Raw genomic sequence first — 17,378 nt, forward strand, 5'->3', positions numbered from 1 at the left:
TATCAACATCTCCACCATAGCAATGCTGAGGTCACTTACATTTATCTGGGGAAAAGATTAGTAAAGTTCTGAATGATTATTTTTTAACTGTCTTCACCCAGGAAAGCATGCAGGATATGCCAGATAGTTAACAGGTGTTTAGAGCAGACGAGAATGAGAAGCTGACAGATATTTCCATAACTAGGTAGATAGTGGAACAGGAGATAGATAGGCTAAAAAAGTTCAAGTCACCAGGACCTGATGAAATATATCCCAGAGTACTTAAGGAATGTAAAGAGATTATTAGTGAGCCGTTAGTTTCTGTCTTTAGGAAATCACTGGAGTCGGGTGAGGTACCAGTAATGTGGAGGGAGGCTAATGTAGTACCCATCTTTAAGAAAGGAGATAAAACTTTAGCGTCTAATTTTAGATCTGTCAGCTTAACTTCAGTTGTAGGTAAAATGTTAGAGTCAATAATAGCGAGGAACATTAGGGAACATTTAGACAAACATAATTTGATAAATCAGTCACAGCACGGCTTCACGAAGAAGAAGTCTTGCCTAACAAACTTGTTAAGTTTTTACAGTAAGGTGTACGAGGCAGTAGATAATGGTGATATTTATGATATCTTATATCTGGACTGGTAAAGCATTTTGCAAGGTACCCCATCAAAGGCTCCTGAGAAAGGTTAGGGCACACGGGATAGATGGGAAGGTGTTAGGCTGGATAGGGTAATGGCTTGGTAACAGACGACAGAGAGTGGTAATAAACGGCTCGAAATCCGAGTGGGGTCATGTAATTAGTGGGGTGCCACAGGGATCAGTATTAGGGCCATTGTTATTTCTAATGTATATCAATGACTTGGATAGTGGAATTAGTAGTGATGTTAGGAAATTTGCGGATGATACAAAGATAGGTAGATTAATTACGTCAAAATCGGATGCCATCGCCTTGCAGGCAGACTTAGATAGAATGAATGAATGGACGGATAGATGGCAAATGCAATTTAATATCAATAAATGCAAAGTGCTTAGCGTAGGTAGAGGAAACCCACACAATAGGTACACATTAGACAACCAAACTCTGGTAGGTACAGGGTACGAGAAAGATTTAGGAGTTATAGTTAACTCTGAACTCCGTCTAGGGAAACAATGCATAGAAGCCAGAAACAAGGCAAATAGGGTACTAGGATTCATTTTTAGGAGTGTTAAAAGTAGAAGGACGGAAGTAATATTAAAGTTATACTCGGCGCTGGTCAGACCTCATCTAGACTACGCGGTGCAGTTCTGGTCCCCACATTACAGAAAAGATATAGGTCTATTAGAATCAGTACAGAGGAGAATGACTAAAAGGATACAGGGGATGAGGAGTATTCCTTACGAGGCGAGGTTGAAGCTGTTAAATTTACATTCTTTAGAGAGACGTAGGTTAAGAGGGGATCCGATAGAAGTCTTTAAGTGGTATAAGGGTTATAACAAGGGAGATGTAAGCAAAATTCTTAGGATCAGCAACCAGGGTAGAACAAAAAATAACGGGTTCAAGCTTGAAAAATTTAGGTTTAGGAAGGAGATAGGAAAAAATTGATTCTCAAAATAGAGTGGTAGATGAGTGGAACGGACTCAGTAATCATGTAGTTAGTGCTAGGACACTAGAGAGCTTTAAGAGAAGATTAGACAAGTTTATCAATGGGGATAGAAGATGGAAATTGGTAGGTGTGTTTCATATAGGGACTGCCATGTGTAAGCCTGGTCGCTTCTTGCAGCTTCCCTTATTTCTTATCTATTTATTCATCGCCAACACCACCACCACCACCACCACCACCATCATCATCATCACCATCATCATCATCACCACCACCACCACCACCATCATCATCATCAACACCACCACCAACACCACCACCACCATCATCTGCATTACTGGCAGCGCACACCACTCACTCTCCAATATGTGGCTGCTCACACATTGCCTTCCAGCTTCACCAGATCCAAACTACGCCCCATACTGCAATGTTGTGAAAAAGCAGACGCGCGTGTGTTGCTCTGACAACAACATCTACAACAACTTGTGCGCACTGAACCACCAGAAATGCAACGATGCAACACTCACTCAACTTGGCTAAGCGGCCTGCAAGAAACTGCTGAGAGGTGTGTGTGTGTGTGTGTGTGTGTGTGTGTGTGTGTGTGTGTGTGAAAAATAGAGATGGGAAGAAAGTGGAGAGTTAATGAATAGAATAGACTCAGTAACCAGGCTGTTAGTGTCGAGTTAACAGGGCATTCTAAAAAAAAAGCTAGACAAATGTATGGATGAGGACTGGATATTGAAGCAGGTAGGTCTGTAGGCAGGTTTCACGCAGGGATTGGCAAGTGCAGGCCTGAAGGCTTACTGCAGCTTTCCTTATGTTCTTATATGTTCTTATGTTGTAATGTGCACGCAACACTACAACTTCACATGCCCACACTCAACACCTGAACACACCTTTTCATTCGCTCATTCGTTCATTCACTATCTTTCCTTCACATTACTTCTTCACTCACTTTGCGGTATGTAAGAGTTCATCTCAACAGTAACTCATTTCAGTAATAACTCCAAAGCCATATTGACCATGCTTTGCCAGAGAAAAGATGAAGGCAGACCTGTGTGCAAACCAAACCGTCTATCTTGTGTGGCGCTGACGGCATGCTGTACAGCGACTGCGAGCTGGAAGCCGAGCGCTGCAACGAGCCTGACTTCCAGGCTGACGACAACCTGAAGGGATGCCCAGGTCATCATCCAGCCTGGAGCATACTGGGATGGTCATGAATGGAAAAGTTCTGGAAACAAACGATGGGCCAGTAATAAAACTAGAAAATTAGGAACATGAACACCAAGATGAACTGCAAACTACTGAACAAGTAGCTGGGTAAGTGCTACTACTACTACTTTTACTACTACTGTAGCAAATAATCTAGTCAGCCATAGAAATATCCCATTTTCTCTCATCATTTTCTGTAAATATTCAGGGTACACTAAAGCTTACGCGCTTCTCAGAACCAGTAATGTATATTTTGTAACGTTTGATGTCTTCATGTCAACTCCTTTCAATTACAACAAATAAGTATTGCCATTTCTTAAATCATTAGCACCAGTTTCATCATCACCACTGTTAACATAGCTTCATGAGAGCGTAATATGTAAACACAAGTCACCGCTCCAAGCACTCCGTTTTCTGTTATATGTTTTCATCCTTCCGTTCTCTTTCTACTGCACAGATTTTTTCGTCTTTCATCTCTTCTTCCTCATTTTTTTATACATACACATTCTGTGCACGCTTTTCGACACATACGTTACACGTCTTTTCTATACATCATATTACTCCTTTCTTCACACAGACATACACACACACATTCACTCTCTTTGTTCATATCTTTATGTAAATCATTTTTTATGTTCAGTATTTCTTATATATATATTCATGTTTTTGTTAAATAAATTTCATCAGTCACGACTGGGCCACGGTCGGGGTCGGACGTGGTCGCTGCCACGCTCCCTCTGACCTACCCTAAATACCACGTGTGTCGTTCCCGCCTCGTTCAATCGTCATGGCATTCAACAGTGACCAAGTGCTAGTGCTGAACAACGGTTCAAGGAAGAGGGCAAGAGCATCCTCTTCTTCAGCATCCCTAAAGTGCTCCACGCCCAAGAAAGCGGCCCGTAACCTGCTGGAGGACAGCAGCAGTGATGAGCGCTCACCGAAGCGAGCCACCCGCAGCCTCCAGCCTTCATGGCAGGAGGACAACGCTACCGAAGCGGACTGGGCCCCACTCGACCTCTCCGTTTTCAGCGACGTGGTGCAGCAGCAGCAGCAGGACGGCGGTGAGGAGCAAGGATGGACTACCGTCACGACCAGCCGAGCTCGCCGCCACCAGCCCCCGAGGCCCAAGTTCAAGCTGGGCAGCCTGGGCGAATACGAGAACTCTTACCGAGCCATCTCTGCCCTCGAGAGGGAGTATCCGACCCTTCGGATACAGGTAAGGGTTAATCTCAAGGGTGAGCACGTGGTCACGCCCAAGGACGAGGATTCCACGGCACTCCTGCGCCGCATCGCGGAGGAAGGAAACAGGGTGCTCCTCCTCGACCCAAGCGAAAAGAGGCACAAGGTGGTGCTGGAGCGCTACCCGCTCGACCTGCCTCTCGAGGCGGTAGAGGCTCACCCTCAGGTGACCTCCGCCCAGCGTCTGACCTCCAGGAGGGACAAGTTGCCCACGAGACAGGTGCTACTTGTGTGTGTGGGGCCGCCGCCCGCCAAGTTGGATCTCGGCTGCTGGGGCAGATACTCCCTGCGCCCCTACCAAGGTGAGCCTGTAAGATGTTACAGGTGCCAACGGTACAACCACCTGCAGGCCCGGTGCGAACATGCCGCCAGGTGCGGCGTGTGCAGCCTGCCCCACCCGACGGAGGAGTGCATCGCCCGCCATAAGGCCAACGAGGCAACCACCGCCAGGTGCCCAAACTGTGGGAAAAACCACCACGCGTGGAACCCCCAGTGCCCTGAGAGGCTCCGTAGGATGCCTCGTTCACGCCAGCAGCAACAACAGCAGTCTCAGGCGCCACCAAGGCGGCAACGTCGACGTCGCCATAAAGCGTCGCATGGGCAGCCCCGGCAACAGATCGCTCAGCCCCAGCAGCAACAGCATCCACCACGTGGCCAGCCAGGAAGGTCAGCGCGAGATCCCGTTGCATCCGCCTCACCTCCAGTCAGGTCAGCTTGGGTCCCGCGGCAGGCCCCCTCAGCCACCCCCACACCCCCGTCCCAGCCAGCGGCAAGACCGGAAGAGATTAACCGGCAACCCCCTCACCGCCGAGCCGAGGTACAGCCTCCAGCCATAGGCACGGAGAGCCGCACCCCCTCCGCCCACCCCTCCACTCGCTCAGGTAGCACCCCTACCAAGCATGCTCGAGCCAAGCCCCACCACCCGAGCAGCGGCACACAAGGGAGAGACCCTCCCGGCGACGCCCCCGCCCGTGCGGCGACAGGCCCAGCACCGACAACGGTGAGGAGGAGAGCCATGGTCCCGAGCGATCCTCTCCACGGGGTGCCCGCCTGTCTCAGCGAAGAAACCCGCGCGGTGGTCAACTGCCTCGTGGCGCGGATGGTGCAGTTGATGGCGGAGCTGCTTGCCAGCCCTGATCACGTCCCCGCTAGGCGGGACGATCTGGACGCGCTTCTCCGCCAGGAGACGGCCACGGCCATCTCTGAGTGCGGCCTCCTGCCACCACCGCTGAACTCGAGGGACCCACGTCTGTGCCCCTCCCTCCAACCACCAGACCTTCACCACCAACATGGAGAGGAGATATGCTGAGGGCGCCACCCACGCGGACCAGCCTGCAGGGCCCCCCAGGCTCAGAGTCCTGCAATGGAACGTGCAGGGCCTGCGACCCAAGAAACATCAAGTCCTACAGGCCGTCTTCGAGGAGCACCTTGACGTTGTGCTCCTCCAGGAAACACTGACGCCCGCCGACTTTGAATGGAGGGTGGCGGGCTACACCCTTCACTCGCTCCCCACAGCGGAGGGCACCCGAGGCTGTGCAGCGCTGGTGAGGAGCACAATCCCTCACCGCAGGGTTGCAGCCCCAGTCAACTGCGGGGACGGTGTGGAGGTCCTGGCGCTGGAGCTGCAGGTGGGAAGTCTCCCGCTCCTGGTATACAACGTATACAGGAGCCAGCGACACCAGCTGGAGGCAGGAGAGCTTCTCACCCTCGCCTCCCACTCCAGTCTCTTGGTTGCGGGCGACCTCAACGCCCACCACCCCATGCTACAGTCACCGTCCCCAGCCAACGAAACGGGCCGCCACCTGGCCGTGCTGCTCGAGGAAATCCCTCACGTGTGCCTTCTCAACACAGGGGAGGCCACCCACACCCGGGGAGGAAGGCTTGACCTCACGTTGGTCTCGAGTGACCTGGCGGCAGGCGCTACGTGGCAGGTGCACCCGACCCTCACCAGCGACCACTTTGCCACCCTCACCACCCTCCCAGTGGCCCCGCCGGTCCCACCCCGCCCGCCCCCACGCTGGAACATAAGGAGAGCGGACTGGACCAAGTTTCAGGCCTCTCTTGACGAGTGGTGGGCCGCCTATCAGCCGCCCGCCGACCTACATCAGCAGGAGAGGGACCTGACGACGGCCATCCAGACCGCAGCCGCCGCAGCCATCCCCAGGTGCACCCCGAGCCGCCGCCACCGGACAGACTGGTGGTACTACAACGAAGAGGTGCGCGAGCACAACCACCGTGTCAACCAGCACAGAAAACTGTACAAAAGGCGCCCCAACCCCAACAACCTAAGACTCCTACAGGATGTGGTGGCCCGCGCACGGCAGGTATCCCTGAGGGCCAGAGAGGCTAAGTGGCTGGAGTGGTGCGCCACTTTTAGCCACCACACGTCTCTAGGCCAGCTGTGGAGGAGCGTGAGGACAGCCTCCGGCGCTGCCCCGCCCCGCCCGCCTGCCCACCCGCACCCGCAGCAGGAGGCAGAGAGGCTTGCCACCATGTTCACCACGCGGAGCTCCAGTGACCAGCTTCCTCCCCAGACACAACGCATCCAGCAGCAGCTCCGACCACACCGCGACGAGGCTGTCAGGGAGGCGATGGAGGAAGCCGACGTGACTGACCAGCCCTTCTCCCTTCAAGAGCTGGAGCGGGCTAGGAGGAGAGGCCGCGACACGGCAGCGGGGGCGGACGGCGTGCCATACTCCATGTTGGCGCACGCTGGGCCGGCTGGGGACGCCGCGCTTTTGGCCACCATCAACGCCTCATGGATGGCGGGCTGTCTGCCGCCCGCGTGGAAGGAAGCCGACATTCAGCCGATTCCAAAGCCGAGGGAGCCCACCAAGATCAGACCCATCTCTCTCCTCAGCTGCACGGCCAAAACGGCTGAGAGGATGGTGCTCGCGCGGCTACAGTGGCGCGTGGGGCCCTCTCACCCACATGTGTTCGGCTACACCCGCGGAGTGAGCACGGCAGACAGCATCCTCGCCCTGCTGACCCAAATTGACCACCGCCCCGCCGTCATCGTCTTCATCGACCTCGAGAAGGCGTTCGAGCTAGCCAGCCCTCACGCCATCCTCGACGCACTCGTGCGGAAAGGGGTGCGAGGAAGGCTGCTGGCCTGGCTCCGCGACTACCTGCAGCGCCGCCGCGCCAGGGTTAGGTTCCAGGGCCTGAGGTCGACCTTCAAGGTACTTGAGAACGGGACGCCCCAGGGTGGCATCCTCAGCCCTCTACTGTTCAACCTGCTGATGGAACAGCTAGTGGCACTGCCTTTCCACGCTGGCACCGTCCTGCTGAGCTACGCCGATGACCTCGCCCTCGTCGTCACCAGAAGGGGCAACAAGCTCAGGAGGACGCAGCAGGCACTCGACCTCATCAGCGGGAAATGCCAGGACCTGGGGCTCAAGATCTCGGCAGAGAAGTCCCGGGCCATGATGGTGAAGGCGGCAGACCCAACCTGGCAGCTCCGCGTCCAGGGAGTTGAGCTGGCATGGACCAACTCCTACCAGTACCTCGGTGTGTGGGTGGACAAGCGGCTGTCCTTCACAGCCCACGCCGCCTACCTGAGGGAGAGGACGCAGTCTAGGCTGAACGTGATGCGGGCCATGACGCGAATCAGCGCGGGCGCCACTTTTTCCGTCCTGCGCCAGTACTACGTGCACGCTGTTCGCTCGCTGGTGGATTACAGCGCCCCCGTCCTCATAGCACTCTCTCCAAACCAGCAGGAGCGGATCGAGGTGCTACAAAACACCGCAATGAGGACCATGCTGGGGGCACCGAGGTGGTCCAGCGCATGCGTCATGCAGAGCGAGACCAGACTGGTACCCCTCACCACCAGGGTACAGCAGATCACGGCCTGCCGCGTAGCGAGGGTGCTGCAGCGTGACGCGGAGGGAGTGACACAGAGGAGACTGAGGCTGGCGGGGACGCAGGGTGCCGAATCTCTCCGCCGCAACCCGTGGCTGCTGCAGTGCACGCTGGCTACCCACAACCTGGCTCGCATGGAGAACTGGCCACAGGCGGACCTCCCTGCCCCCACCTTCCGCGCCCCACCCCCGTGGGAGCCACCCGCGGCAGAGTTCTCCGCCACACAGCTGCCCGCCAGCAAGGCGCTCTGCGCCGTGGAGGAGATGCGGCAGCACGCCTTCATGGCCATGGCGCAGGTCACCGAGCCAGACAGTGTTGTGTACTACACCGACGGCTCGGCTGACCCTGACAGCGGAAGGACGGGCGCTGCTGCCATCACCAGAGGGGCCGAGGTGTGTGAGAGGACTCCCGACCACTGCTCCACCCTGCAGACAGAACTGGTGGCCATCCTGCTGGCCCTGGAGCACGCTCAACACCGGCGGGAGCGCACCGTGGTGCTCCACACCGACTCCAGAACGGGGCTACAGGCTCTACAACAGCCGTATCCCAGCGACAACGTGGGCCTCGTCACCGCCATCCTGGGTAGCCTCCAGAGCCTCGCCGCGCAGGGGCGGCGGGTGAGGCTCAACTGGATACCCAGCCACGTGGGAGTACGAGGCAACGAGGCTGCTGACGCAGCCGCCAAGAGAGCTGCTAGTGGCCCCCAGGTGACAAGGCATGTGCCGCCCAGCCTGAGCCAAGTGAGGGCGCGAGCCAGGCTCGCCGCAACCAAGCGCGCCCGCCACACGCACCGGCAGCTGGAAACAAGGAAGAGACAGGCAGCTTGGTACGCCTCCGCCACTGGCTACCAGTCGTTGGACGCCTCCCAGCAGCAGCCCAGAGCAGACGGCGTGTTGCTGCAACGCGTAAGGCTGGGCTACTGCACCAGGGAACAGCTGTACGACGACTTTCGGGGGCAGGAGTGCGACCACTGCGGGAGGCACAGCCGCCACCCGCTAGTGCACTACCTACTGTCCTGTCCGGCCACCGCCGCCCTCAGACCAACGCCGCCACCACCGGCCCATCCTGTAGGCGGTGATCTCCTCAGCAGCCGCGAGGCCAGGGCTGCCCTCATCGTCCGCCACACGCCCACAGACCTGATGCTGCGAGTTCTCAGGGCAGCGCCCCCGCCCCGCTGAACAGGTCGCAGCTCCTTTCCTGACCGGCGAGCAGCACTCCTCGCCGCGCCACCGCACCGCCCACCACCGGGACCCAAGACTCCCCCACCTGCGGGCTGGTGCCCGCTTTGTGTATTATGTACATTCATGTATATTTTTTCCTTTGTGCAATATGTATATATGTATATGTTGACATAATACTCAATAAACCTTTAATAATAATTAAATAAATTAACAATTAATTAACACAATTAATTCATCAGGTAAACTACACGATGGAAGTGCAATCCTAGTGAAATCTAACATAAAACACAAAATAACCAACGAATTTGACACCGACATATTACAAGTCACAATAGAAACTACCGCAGGACCAATAAATATCGCAACTACATACCTACCACCACGCAGACCCTACCTACCGATCACGGACATCCACCGCCTAGCTTCCAACAACACACCAACATACATACTAGGAGACCTAAATGCCAAACACCCATGCTTAGGTACACATTCCACCAATACAGTAGGAAAAGGATTAGAAATGCTGATAAACAGAAACAAACTTACCCATCTAGGACCCAACTTTCCCACATACATATCACACAACACACAGATAACACCGACATAATATTGGCAAACTCTCAAACATACCATAACTACACCGTCAAACAAGGTCCAACTACTGCCTCGGACCACCTGCCCATCATATTCACCATCACTACACTACCAATAAGAATCCCGTCACCACCAAGACCCCATTACAAGGCAGCTGACTGGGATTCATTTCAAACATACATAGACCAACAGATGAAGCCTATATCAAACAACAACTTGAGCAAAGTAGAAATAGATACACACATCAGACACTGGTATGACACGATCCTCAACGCAATAAAATTATACATCCCAATGAAACACCAAAAAACTATTCAACACCCAATAACAAACCCAATAATAAAAAACATACAGTATACAATAAAACAACTTCTGCATAGAGCTAATATAACTGGCTGGGAACGCGAAAAATATAAGTACTACTCCACTCTCAAAACAAACTTAGTGCTGGAATGCAAAGCTCAACATAATAGGAATTGGGAAAACACTATAGGCCAGCTAAGAAACCTATACAAAGACCCAAAGCAGTTCTGGAGCAAAATAAAGAGACTGAAGGAAAACAAAATTAACACTTCACCTTACTTAAACCACAATAACCAAAAAATATATGACATTAAAGAAAAAGAAACAATATTCCGAAACATCTGGGAAAATATATTCACCATCACACCTGAAGAAAACATACTATTCGATCAAGAAACAGACAATAATATAAATAACTACATTACAGCCAACAGAGACCTAATTTCCCCATACCACACCTCGGATCTCAGCAGACTAAACAACCAAGAATACACTACAGCAACAATTACATTACAAGAAATCACCAACACTATAAAATCTTTCAAAAACAATACACCAGGGCATAGCAAAATAAATAAAACGATACTCACCAACTTACCGGAGTCTGCCCTAACAAAACTCACAGAAATCTTCAACCATACATACTCAGCCGGTTACTTCCCTCAAGCCTTCAAAACCGCACTAATTAAACTAATACCCAAACCAAACAAAGCAACCACAGACCCCTACAGTTACAGACCAATTTCACTGCTAGAAGTACCAGGAAAAATACTGGAAAAAATAATAAACAAAAGACTAAGAACTTACCTGGAGCATAACAACATCTTACCACCAGCACAGCATGGGTTCAGAGCCAATAAGAGCACAGACACCGCACTCGCTGTCACAACTGAAAAAATAGCAAACGCATTAGGAAACAAACAGCAGTGTTGTATAGTCCTCCGTGATGTATCAAAAGCGTTTGACAAGGTCTGGCATGAAGGACTAAAATATAAAATTCATAATTCGAATATTCCTATTGTTCTTTCCAAAATTCTCTGCAACTTCTTAGACAACAGACACGCCTGCATAAATTTACAAACCTATCAAGGACCTACATTCCAAATAAAAAGTGGTGTACCTCAAGGAAGTTCCATCTCTCCAACGCTTTACTCCCTATACACACACGACATACCTTCCCCATCACACGGTTGCGCAACATAATTTATGCAGATGACATAACACAGATAATTACACAACCAGGACGATCCAGAAAAATGCTGGCAAAGAAAATTGAAAGAGAAATCACAAAAATAAACGAATTCGAAAATAAGTGGAAAATAAAAACAAATACCTCTAAGTTCACAGTGATTCCTTTCACAATAAATAAAACACACCCCATAACAATAAACGGAACAAATATTCCATACTCAAACAAAGGAAAAATTCTGGGAATGCACATCAACACTAGAGGAATAAACATCCATATTAAACACATAAAAAACACGGCAAAAACAACACTATCAACTATCAGACGATTCCAAGGACTAAGCACAAATATAAAAACTCATCTCATAAAAGCCTGTGTCCTCCCAGTTATCACCTATCCACCGTACCCACTAAACGCAATATCGAGATCAGCAACCATATCATTACAAACACTACAGAACCAAGCACTTCGATTCGCCTCTGCAGAACGTTACCCCTACACAAAGACTACAGAAGAACTACACCAAATATCCAATACATCCCCAATAAATATCACCTTACACAACAGAGGAAATAAGATAAAAGAAAAACTAGTCAACAACCTACAAGATGAACTTTACAGATCACTTATCTCTGAGGAAAACCACTCTGAACACAGCTGGTTCAGAAAACCCTACTTACAATTGAATAAAGATCAGCCACCACCACTTTACACGAGCACAACATAGGCATACTCACGCAAACACACTGCCTCATCCTTAGGCTCACACATGCACATGCATAAGCATCGGCGCGCACGAACGCATACATTCATATAGAGAGCACACACACACACACACACACACAGGAGAAACAATACTTACAATACTTACCTTTCAATCCACACTTACCTGAGTACAGCATATGAGCATTCCAATAACCTGCAAAGAAAAACATAAATTAGACAACACACGTGAGATAAAAAAAATAGAAAAATAAAAATAAAATAAAATAAATAAATAAAAATAAATAAATAAATAAAATAAATAAATAAATAATAAATGTGATTAAACAAATAAATACCCAGCAAGGGGGATCGCCCCTCACCTATCTACCTTCTACTTTACTTCATCCTTTCACCCTAACTACATCTTCCTTAGCTATACTAGCTAAACTCTCTTTCACCCAACTGTCTATCCCCACAAAAAATAAATAAATAAATAAAATAAAAAAATAAATAAATAAATAAAGGGAGAGAGAGTTCAACCAGTCTAACAAGTGGCTATGAATACAACCTTAGCTGGTGAACAAAAAGAGTTAAGAGATTAAAGGACTTGCAAATGCTGACGGTTACCTGTCGGTTTTCTCTTCTCTATCCCTGGCGAGCTAAGAGATTAAAGGACTTGCAACTGCTGACGGTTACCTGTCGGTTTTCTCTTCTCTATTCCTGGCGGCTTTCACCTAGATCACTAAACTACTACTGTGTGTGTGTGTGTGTGTGTGTGTGTGTGTGTGTGTATGTGTGTGTGTTAGGGTGGAATACATAATATGCACGCAACAGTACCTCATATCCCCACCACACCACCACGCAACACCTGCCTGACACACTCACTCACACCTTCCCTTCTCGCCTACCCAGGTTTGCGAGGCCAACCAGCGCTGAAGGAGGAAGCCAGTGCCACAGATCTACAGCAGTACCACAACTCTCGCCACGACGGCAGTTAACTTCTTAACTCTTCTTTGTTCCTTTGCTTTCTTTTCCTCAGGAGTGCAATTGTCAAGCAAATAAACGATCAGTAAGCATTGTTAGAGTTTTAATACATCATAAGTGTTTTTTTGTTTATTTATCTTTACTTGTATGTATATATGTGTATTTATTTCAGGCTGAGACTTCACGAGTTCACGAAGCTTCACAGGTGCTGTCTTAAAGTCAGGGAGCTGTGTGTTGTCGCGAGCAAAATCATCGGTCTAAAAGTATTTAATTCGGTCCGATGTAAAGTTGAAGTGGACTAATTCAACATGTTCCAAGGGATTAACTTCTTGAGGAGGTTCTTCCCGGGTATGTCTCAGCGCCGCGTCTCCCCGGTGTGTCAGTACAGGTTGTTATGTTCCTTAATTTCCTGATGGAGTATAAAGGTTAGCTTGTTCTCTTGGCAACAAACTTTTCGACAGTTTTTCTAAGCAGACCAATAACAATGGTTTGTAAAATACACAGCTTTAACACAAATAGAGTTCCGTAATTGATGATGATAAGAATAATAGTAATAATTAATGACAACTAACATTTATGATAATAATAATGATAATAATAATAATAATAATAATAATAATAATAATAATAATAATAATAATAATAATAATAATAATAATAATAATAATAATAATAATAATAATAATAATAAAAATAATAATAATAGTAATAATAATAACAATAATAATAATGATAACATTAATGATGATAACAACAATAAAATATTAACAACAACAACAACAACATCATCATCATCAACAACAAAAACAACAACAAAAACAATAACAACAATAAAAATAATAATAATAATAATAACAATAATAATGATAATAATGATAATAATAATAATAATAATAATAATAATAATAATAATAATAATAATAATTATTATTATTATTATTATTATTATTATTATTATTATTACACACACTCCCATCTCAACAAAGCCACGTCCTGGACCGTCACCGACACTCGGCACACGCGTCACCCACCGGGGGGGCACCATGAACCTGTACCTGACGGAACCGGTCCGTAATTGAATCAGGTGCATGAATTACAGATGCTAACGTTTATGTAGTCAAGGAGGGAAAGGTGTTTGAAAGTCCTGAGTGTTGAGTACCGGATCGTATTGATTAAAGGCTTAAGAGAGAGAGAGAGAGAGAGAGAGAGAGAGAGAGAGAGAGAGAGAGAGAGAGAGAGAGAGAGAGAGAGAGAGAGAGAGAGAGAGAGAGAGAGAGAGGGAGAGAGAGAGAGAGAGAGAGAGAGAGAGAGAGAGAGAGAGAGAGAGAGAGAGAGAGAGAGAGAGAGAGAGAGAGAGAGAGAGAGAGAGAGTGGAGGAAGGAAGCAGAATACACAGGTGCACTGAAACACCCACCTACCCATTAATCTCTCTCACACACACACACACACACACACACACACACACACACACACACACACACACACACACACACACGCTGTATAGCCGTAATCAGTTACATACATTTGCAGGGATAATCACGTGACCGAATGATGTCATGAGCTGAAATAAATAGAAGCAGCGTCTCGTCTCCTTATCTGTCCAGCCTTCAGAGTGAGGGAGCTCAGGTGAGTGTGTGTGTGTGTGTGTGTGTGTGTGTGTGTGTGTGTGTGTGTGTGTGTGTGAGAGAGAGACAGAGTATAACGTTTCCAACACTCTGGCCTTTATTCTGAAACACTGCTCCCTCACCATGGCTGTTTTCAAAGTCCACTGAATGATTAGTCAGGTTCCTAAGAGTGTTTTTCCTGTTAATAACATAGAAATCTTGTTAATCTGTCACTACAATCGTAAAAATGCTTTATCCTCTCACCACAATTATTTTCAAAGTCCACAGAGATGATTAACCGTGTTCCCAAGAGTGTCTTTCCGGTTAATAACGTAGAAATCTTGATCATCTGTCACTATAACCACAAAAATATTCTTAAAAATGCTTTGCTCTCTCTCCACGACTATTTTCAAAGGCCACAGAGATGATTAGTCAGGTTCCCAAGAGTGTCTTTCCTGTTAATAACGTAGAAATCTTGTTAATCTGTCAATATAACCACAAAAATATCCTTAAAAATGCTTTGCTCTCTCTCCACGACTATTTTCAAAGGCCACAAAGATGATTAGTCAGGTTTGTAAGAGTGCCTTTCGTCTTAATAACGTAGAAATCTTGTTAATCTGTCATTAGCACCGTAAAAGAAGCTTTTCCGTATGACTTTCTCGGAATGGGATTATACTTTATCCTTTGCAGATTCCTAACTTTCCTGGTAACTTCTGGAGAACATGAGGCACTTTATTCTGCTGTCGGCGGTGGTGGTGATGGTGGCAGCGATGCCCGGTGTAAAGGGTATGTACCTCTACTACTACTACTACTACTGCTACTGCTACTGCTACTACTGTTGTTACTGCTGCAACCACTTTAAATTCGTGTGTGTGTGTGTGTGTGTGTGTGTGTGTGTGTGTGTGTGTGTGTGTGTGTGTGTGTAACAAATGCTGAGGTCACTTTCATTTATCTATTTATTCATCATCACCAGCATAACCACCACCACAATCATCACCATCATCATCATCATCATCACCATGATCATAATTATTTGCAGCACAGTACAGTACATCACTCGCCCTCCAATACGTGGCTGCTCACACCTTGCCTTCCCGCCTCAACAGATGCAATTTGCCCATCCACTGCTTTGTTGTGAAGAAGCAGACGCGCTTGTGTGGCTCTGACAACAACATCTACAAGAACTTGTGCGCATTGGACTATCAGAAATGCATCGATCCAACACTCACTCAACTTGACGAAGCGGCCTGCAAGAAACTGCTGAGAGGTGTGTGTGTGTGTGTGTGTGTGTGTGTGTGTGTGTGAAAAATAGAGATGGGAAGAAATTGGAGAGTTAATGAATAGAATAGACTCAGTAACCAGGCTGTTAGTGTCGAGTTAACAGGGCATTCTAAAAGGAGGTTAGACAAATGTATGGATGAGGATTGGATATTGAAGCAGGTAGGCCTGTAGGCAGGTTTCACGCAGGGAGTGGCACGTGCAAGCCTGAACGCTTACTGCAGCTTTCCTTGTGTTCTTATATGTTGTTATGTTGTATTGTGCACGCAACACTACAACTTCACATGCCCACACTCAACACCTGAACACACCTTTTAATTCACTCATTCGTTCATTCACTATCTTTCCTTCACATTACTTCTTCACTCACTTTGCGGTATGTAAGAGTTCATCTCAACAGTAACTCATCTCAGTAATAACTCCAAAGCCATACTGACCATGCTTTGCCAGAGAAAAGATGTCGGCAGACCTGTGTGCAAACCAAACCGACTATCTTGTGTGGTGCTGACGGCATGCTGTAAAGCGACTGCGAGCTGGAAGCCAAGCGCTGTAATGAGCCTGACTTCCAGGCTGACGACAACCTGAAGGCATGCCTAGGTTTTCATACAGAAGGCATGAGTGGAGAAGTGTCGGCCAGGAACCTTAAAATGACCAGCGTGGAGCAAACTGGGATGGGAATGAATGGAAAAGTTCTGGAAACAAACGATGGGCCAGTAATAAAACCAGAAAATTAGGAACATGAACACCAAGATGAACTGCAAACTACTGCTAGCTGCAAACAGCTAGCTGGGTAAGTGCTACTACTACTACTACTACTACTACTGTGTGTGTGTGTGTGTGTGTGTGTGTGTATGTGAGAGGGTGGAACACATAACATGCACTCAACAGTACCTCACATCCTGACCACACCACCACACAACACCTCCCTAACACACTGACTCACACCTTTCCTTCTCGCCTACCCAGGTTTGCGAGGCCAACCAGCGCTGAAGGAGGAAGCGAGTGCCACAGATCTACAGCAGTACCACAACTCTCGCAGTTAACTTCTTAATTCTTCTTTGTTCCTTTGCTTTCTTTTCCTCAGCAGTGCAATTGTCAAGCAAATAAACGATCAGTAAGCTTTGTTAGAGTTTTAATACATCATAAGTGTTTTTTTTTTTGTTTATTTATCTTTACTTGCATGCGTGAAGGAAGATGGAAAAGGCTTTACAAAGAGAGAAAGAAAGAAAGAAAGAAAGAAAGAAAATAAATAAAGGAAAGAAGCCTATTGACGGCTCCACAAAAGAAATAAAAACATGAAAAAATTGAAAAGAAATGCTCGGTTCTGACGTCTTTCAGACAAAGAGAGAGAGAGAGAGAGAGAGAGAGAGAGAGAGAGAGAGAGAGAGAGAGAGAGAGAGAGAGACCGCCACCATGGTACAGCGTCTCCTTGTCGTAAAAATGGGGTTATGAAGTCCTCGCGATACAAACCAACTCACTCATCCATATTACGAAGAGAAACACATACACACACACACACACACACACACACACACACACACTGTTTTCCATAAACCGCACATTTGAGAGAGAGAGAGAGAGAGAGAGAGAGAGAGAGAGAGAGAGAGAGAGAGAGAGAGAGAATGCATAATTATAAGTGTAATGTGGACGTGGTGGTGGTGGTGGTG

At 48.1% G+C, this 17,378-nt stretch overlaps 1 protein-coding gene and 1 long non-coding RNA gene across 2 annotated transcripts in view; both read left to right on the plus strand.

Annotated features, from left to right (window-relative positions):
* LOC135111794 (uncharacterized) overlaps window positions 1-3,698 on the plus strand; it is a 3,931-nt gene extending 233 nt beyond the window's left edge. Inside the window, exons 2-4 of the long non-coding RNA XR_010273911.1 lie at window positions 1,956-2,126; window positions 2,597-2,881; window positions 3,575-3,698. This is a non-coding gene — a long non-coding RNA (uncharacterized LOC135111794). The remainder of the gene's footprint in view (window positions 1-1,955; window positions 2,127-2,596; window positions 2,882-3,574) is intronic.
* Window position 3,699: 1 nt separating this feature from the next.
* Window positions 3,700-9,051, plus strand: LOC135111831 (uncharacterized). The gene is made up of 3 exons (XM_064025542.1): window positions 3,700-3,726; window positions 3,816-5,114; window positions 5,287-9,051. Exons 1-3 carry the CDS (start codon window positions 3,700-3,702, stop codon window positions 9,049-9,051), a joined length of 5,091 nt encoding a protein of 1,696 aa, XP_063881612.1.
* The last annotated feature ends 8,327 nt before the right edge of the window (window positions 9,052-17,378 follow it).

This window comes from Scylla paramamosain, chromosome 22 (assembly GCF_035594125.1).
Source record: "Scylla paramamosain isolate STU-SP2022 chromosome 22, ASM3559412v1, whole genome shotgun sequence".
Taxonomy (NCBI): Eukaryota; Metazoa; Arthropoda; class Malacostraca; order Decapoda; family Portunidae; genus Scylla; species Scylla paramamosain.